The 6813-nt window shown below is 33.0% G+C and overlaps 1 protein-coding gene across 1 annotated transcript; it reads left to right on the forward strand.

The window, feature by feature from the left end:
* Positions 1–360: 360 nt before the first annotated feature.
* On the forward strand, positions 361–4881 carry LOC132611392 (probable cinnamyl alcohol dehydrogenase 6). Its single transcript, XM_060325832.1, has 6 exons — positions 361–527; positions 628–741; positions 1424–1651; positions 2583–2871; positions 3811–3964; positions 4497–4881. Exons 1-6 carry the CDS (start codon positions 376–378, stop codon positions 4700–4702), a joined length of 1143 nt encoding a protein of 380 aa, XP_060181815.1. The 5' UTR covers positions 361–375; the 3' UTR covers positions 4703–4881.
* The last annotated feature ends 1932 nt before the right edge of the window (positions 4882–6813 follow it).

Genomic DNA, 6813 nt, shown 5'->3' on the forward strand with positions numbered 1-6813 from the left:
GAGATTATCAAAAGAGAAATTTACATATATTTACCTAACAAGTAACTTGATTGAAAAATATTTTTTATACTGCCAGTCTGGGGCGAAACCAGGTAGAGGCAAATGAGTCCATCCGCACCCCCTTTGACAGAGAATTACACTGTATATACAAGTTACTTTTGAATCCCCTTGACTTCTTGGTGTGTTTATTCTTCATATTTTGAACTCCCTTAGTGAAAATCCCGACTTCGGCACTGCGGTCAGTATATAGAACTTAAACACAAAAACAGAATATATTGTCGATATGAATAGGAATGAGAACTCTATAAATTAAGACAAAGGTCCCCTCTTCATTCGGAAAACCAACCCACTACAAAAATAGAAAGCCTTGTCAAAATGCCACTCTCTCCATCTGTACTCAAAGCTCTAATAGCAACTCCTGCCATCTCTCCAATGGCTAAATCAACCCCAAAGCTCACAAAAACTGCACTTGGTTGGGCTGCTCACGACTCCTCTGGCAAGTTGACACCATTTATCTTCAAGAGAAGGTTTGTAATATATCTTAATTAGTACATTATTACCATTAATTACTTCAACAATATTGTTTTCCTAGTTTTTGGAAATTCTAACAATTGTTTCGAGTTGTAGAGAAAATGGAGTTGATGATGTGACCATCAAGATATTGTATTGTGGGATGTGTCGTACAGATGTGCACTTTGCCAAGAATGATTGGGGCAACACAGCCTATCCTATTGTTCCCGGGTAACTTATTGCACAATAATCATCACACTATAATATATATATATATATATATATATATATATATATATATATAGTGTTAGACTGTTCGTATATTTCCAATAACTCATGCAAATGACCCCCAACCCACCCCAACAACACATACTTATTTTAGAAGTAAAATTTTGTATGATTTGAGACAAAAAGGATAATATGGCTAGGAGATAGATTCATAATCGATTGGGCTGTTGGACCCTGGATCCACCTAGCCGGTATAATAAAATCTGAAAATATTATTGACTCGTTCACTTGAAGTAATTTGTCAAAGTATCAAGTCCTTTATGATTCAATTGAACTATACTAGAAATCGCGGACGAGTCATCCCGAGGTCTACTCACAATTTATTCAATTTATTTTTCTTCTGAAAATCTGGTTATACTTCATAGTGATCTATAGTTGAGCACTTAGCTGAAAATTTTCCTTGCTTAATTATTTGCCCATTTGTATGGCCTATTTTAGTAATATACATTGGCTGTACAAAATTTATCTGCGGTAGTGGATTAGTTACCACTTTTATCAGGCTACCAAGTGATGTTTAGCATAGAAATCTTACCTATAATTAAATCTTATAAGTGACATACTTTTTACTATATTATTGCATCATCAGTACATAGAACTTAAACTCTGATTTGTAATATAATTTTAGGTATGAAATAACTGGAATTGTAATTAAGGTGGGAAGCAATGTCTCAAACTTCAAGATAGGGGGGAGAGTCGGAGTTGGATATGTAGCAGCATCATGTTTGGATTGTGAACTTTGCAAGAGCTTCCAGGAGAATTACTGTGATCATATGAGACCTGTCTATAATAGCATTCATTGGGATGGCAGTCCTACCTATGGTGGTTACTCCACAATGTTGGTTGCAGATCACAGGTAACAAGAAATCAACATATCTTAATGTGCACAACTTGGACAAAATGAAGTATGACGTCCAATTATGCTTTAGATCTTCACTTTTTTACCATTTTGCATATTTTCTCAACTTGATTAGTAGTAACTTTTATTAAATGTTGTGGCTAGATAAAGAAAAAATCTTTGAACAAGAAAAAAAAAAGTTGGAACTTGGAAACACCCACGAACTTGTCGCTAATTTGTGGTTAAATCGCTCGTAGTTGATAGAATATTTTGATATTATGTCGCTAATCCGTCACTAAATAGGATTAGCGACGAAAGTTCTATATGTTTAGCTACAGAATTTGTCTGTCGCTACTTCCTTTTTTTTTTTTAGTAGTGTTGGATTTAGATCCATAATAAGTAATAACATCAATGCATCACAATATTCAAATAACTATACAAGAGAAGTTATGCTAGCTATTTAAAAGATGTTACATATCTAGTTGCACCGGAAGGAGTGACTGGACATTTGCACAAATGGCTTTTTTTACTCATCCTCTAGTAATTTGATGAAAAAGGCCTACTAGTCAAAAAATGAGTTCATCAAATTACTTTCAAATGAAGAATTTCACCTACTAGGCTAAAAGAATAATTTAAACAGTAGCCTAAAAATTATACGGTGCAAATTTTCCTGGTGTGGCCTAGTAGTCAATATATAGGATGAAAATCACGAGAAATCAGTGTTTAACTCTCAGTAAAAACAAAAAATATTAGATCATTTCTTTTCATCTGTCTAAGTTTTGGTGGGTGTTGATGAAAGGTAATAGGTATTCAGTGAAATAGACAAACTAGGCGCAAATTGGCTATCTCACCATAAACAATGTTATAATCTAAATATCTAATGGTGTTCCTTCTAATTTTCTTTTTTTCTCTTCCTTATTTCTTCTCTAATTGTTTTAATTAAATGTAGATATGTAGTGCACATACCAGAGAGCTTGCCCATGGATAGAGCAGCACCACTAATGGGAGCAGGGCTGACAGTATACACTGCCATGAAACACAGCAACTTATTTGAATCACAAGGAAAACATATGGCAGTAATAGGTTTAGGAGGTGTTGGACATATGGCTATCAAATTTGGAAAGGCTTTTGGTCATCATGTTACTGTTATTAGCACCTCTCCTTCTAAAGAAAAAGATGCAAAAGAGAAATTGGGTGCTGATGGCTTTATCTTGAGCACTGACCTCAAACAAATGCAGGTTTGTAAACTCGTACCAACTCTAAAGGGGATTAATTTTGGGAAACTTACATAAATGTATTGTTGGCTTAATTTTCGGCAGTAGCTTAAATATACAAAATCTATATACTGATATGTATACTATACGTATAGTACATATATCATATGTATAGTATATATATATGTATAAATGTACAAAACTTACACACTTGCTGGCTATTTTTTAAACCAAATTACTCAAAAGTATTGAGCTGTAATTTTATCTTGGTCATACAATTTTCAGTTTATTAAAGAAAATTATAAATTTGGTTTTTATAATAGACAATAATTCAATTATTATATATTACAAAACTAAAAACCTTTTCCGACTAATTCAATTATTATTTTTTAAAATGCTAAATTCAGTCCCATAAACACAAGTATAGTAGGACGATACCAGAAACTCAATTACATAATAATGTTGGTGTGGAAGAACTTTAAAATATTAAAACACATTTTCCGACTAATTTACTAAAATTAAAAAGAACCCCCATGATGTGCCTCACGCTGAAAGACATGAGGTTATCATTATTGTTCTAATAAAAATAATCCTTTTTTGTTTATTTATGTTGTGATATATGGATATTTATATAAGTTGAGTTGCTGACACATATATCTATACTTATATGACTATTTTATACATGTGGTTGAATACATGTGTGTTTTTTTAGAACGGACCAATATTTTTCGACGTTTTTAAACTTTATATAGGCATAATTAAGTTTTTTCTGTCACAATAATTAATTTATTACTTTACTACTACAATAAACTATCCCTTTAGAAGGATTAAGTAGATTAAACTTACTTCAAGTCATCACATCATCAGTACTACAATAAACTACCCCTTTTATTTTTTATAAAATTTTTGTTACTTATTTGCTCTTCTTCCTTTTTTTTTTTTCTTCTTTTTGGTGATTGGCAGAGGAACAGAAGAAGTCTAGATTTTGTTATAGACACAGTATCAGCAAAGCATTCTCTAGGGCCTTATTTAGAGCTGCTAAAAGTGAATGGAATTATATCAATTGTAGGAGAACCAGCTCAGCCAATTGAAGTCCCAGCTACACCTTTGATATATGGTAAACATTTCCCGCAGAAATAATTTTGACTTCTCTTAAATTTCAGCACGAATTATTCAGAAGTGGATACAGAATTTAAAGTTTACGGGTTCCTACAGCGACCTCAACTTAATATACTACAATAATAACTGGGTTCACAGTAAAATATCATTAGATGTTTGACAAATTTTTTTAAGGGTTACGGTTACAGATATGTACAGTTTGGCCAAATACTTTACCAACATAGCCAAAATATACACAACGTATGCACTATCAGTGTATATGTTGTGTATAGGTATGTATATTCTATGTATATTATATGTATATTTTAGTATAAGTATACACAACCTATACATGTTGTACATATTTTCTAAACTAGTTGGCCGAAGTGTTTAGGACCAAAATTATCCTTTTTTAATATATATATAATGATCTGGGCAAAAATTACAGGATTTCGGTAAAACGGTACTAGATCTGCCCCTGGAATTATTATACTATAGAAAACATGTCATATTCAAGTCGTTTTATTTTTCTTTTTTGAAAAATGTTTCAGGCAAGAAAGTTATTAGGGGTAGCATTATTGGAAGTGTGAAGGAGATACAAGAGATGATTTACTTTTGTGGAGAACACAATATCTTGTGTGACATAGAGGTTGTTTCAACTGATAAAATTAATGAAGCCTTTGATAGGCTTGCCAAGAATGATGTTAAGTTTCGATTTGTCCTCAATGTAGCTGGACACCAATCCTCAAAGCTTTAGAGAGTTTCAAGAATGGTGTTTATTGTTCAAGGCTTTTACATAGTTTCAAGTTGTTTGTGTTTTTTGGGATTTTTTGGTGCGAATTTTAATTTTGTCGGGTCTCAATGGAGATATCAGAAGCTGGGTGAAAAAAAAAAATTGTTTGTGCTTCTTCTTGTATGTAGCTTACTGTGTCTTGATTTGAGTCACAAGCTTTATGTTCTATTGAAGATTTTCTACCATCATTAAATCAAAATAATGGATCTATTAATCAGCTCTTAAACTCCTCATGGCAAGAAACTGAGATGGTTTTTAACTCGCTACAGAATTTAAGATGTTAATATTAGTTCGTGTAATATATTAGTGATAGCGAGAAATTATTAAAGTATCCTAAAGGGATTGGACTCCTCTCTATTTACCTTCTCTTCATTTTCCTTAGGTTTTACCCTAGATTAGGGACACATGCAAGGGTTATAATTAATGGCTAAGATTTAATTGGCTAAAATAAGGCTCTAATCATGGTTTACATAGTTAATAACTTATCCATAAATATATTAAAATATTTTGTCTCTTCCTAGCTATTTTATTTTTCCTACACAGTAAAATATTTTTGCTTATTATCTGTTTACTCATTCTTTTCTCCCTTTTTGCGCCAAAACAATTTTTGTTGTAATTTTTTTTGCAACACTCGAAAATCATGGCTGCAGATATCTTTCAGATTTTGAAAGAGGGTTTTTCAACCCTGCTATGTGGATAAAGAAAAATGAAAGGAATCTATACCCTCTTTCAGAAATATACTATTACCAATTGAATAATGGGGTCTATATTTTGTGAATTAGTAAGCATCATAATTGAGAAAGATGAAAAATATCACCAATTGAATAATGGGGTCTATTTCTGCGTAGGAAAACAAAAATAAGTGGGAGAAATCATCGGGGTAAAGAGAAAAAATATTTTCCTGTGTGGGAAAATTAAAATAGGAAGAGAGAAAATATTTTAATATATTGATGGATAAGTTATTAATTATGTAAATTATGGTTAGGGCCTTATTTTAGTCAATTAAATCTTAGCCATTAATTCTAACCCATGCCATGTGTCCCTAATCTAAAGTAGAACTTGGGGAAAATGGAGAGAAGGGAAATGGAGAGGAGCCCAATCCAAACTAATGAATGAAATTTAATTTGATAATAAAAAAATATCACTAAGTTGTCTAAATTTGAGTTGAGTTGTATTTTTTTTTAAAAAAAAACGTTCTAAAAAATTATATAAATTAGGATGGATGAAGAATTTTATAACTTGCACTCTTTTTCCCCAAGCCCTTCCTCCAAACAAAACAAAGCAAAGAAATTCTAAAACCCTAACACGGTACGTAACACAAGATACCTAAAAGATAACTTCTCATACACAAAGTTTCTTTTTCTCTTGCCCTAAAAACCTCACATCCTCTTCCTTCCAAACCTATGGCGAATTGGCCAGAGTTGCCGCGAGATCTCCTTTCTTTGATTGCAAATCGTGTTAAAGCAATAGAAGATGCATTGCTTTTGGTTCTGTTTGTACCTCTTGGCAAACTGCTGCTAGAAAGAAAAATTTCGATGTGCTTTCTCCCCAAGTTCCATTGCTTATGCTGGCGGATAAAGATGATGATTTTCGAGAATTTTACTCTCTTTCCAAGAAGAAAGTTTCGCTCATGTTTCTCCTGGAAGCTAAAGGGCGAGAGTATTTTCCATCAAAGGGATGGCTCTGCACCTTGACATCTACCGGTGTGATGAACTTGTTGCATCCTTTCTCTGGCATCAGTGTAAAGCTTCCCTATCTTGGTCCTCGAGGATAGAGCTGGAACTACATGGAGAAAGCTGTCTTATCTGCTGGTCCTTCTCTTACATCAGATTATGTATTGGTGATTAACTATTATGGACATTCTAATCGTTTGGCTTTTTGGCGACCTCGAGACTTCAACTGGTCTCATATCGACATTAACAATAAAGGTGGAGTCGCGGGTATTAATTATTATAAGGGTCAATTCTATTGTGTGACATGGTGTGGCGAAGTATGGGTTTTTGACGTTTCTCCTAGTATTCCCGAACCACCGATTGTAAAGGCACGCTTGCTTGTTTGGCTGAAAGATGATATAT

This window comes from Lycium barbarum, chromosome 9, assembly GCF_019175385.1.
Source record: "Lycium barbarum isolate Lr01 chromosome 9, ASM1917538v2, whole genome shotgun sequence".
NCBI classification, from domain to species: domain Eukaryota; kingdom Viridiplantae; phylum Streptophyta; class Magnoliopsida; order Solanales; family Solanaceae; genus Lycium; species Lycium barbarum.

Coding starts and splice junctions, on each gene's coding strand:
- LOC132611392 (XM_060325832.1), top strand. CDS start 376: ATGCCACTCTCTCCATCTGTACTCAAAGCTCTAATAGCAACTCCTGCC. Junction 528..627: donor CCATTTATCTTCAAGAGAAG/GTTTGTAATATA, acceptor TTCGAGTTGTAG/AGAAAATGGAGTTGATGATG. Junction 2,872..3,810: donor CTGACCTCAAACAAATGCAG/GTTTGTAAACTC, acceptor GGTGATTGGCAG/AGGAACAGAAGAAGTCTAGA.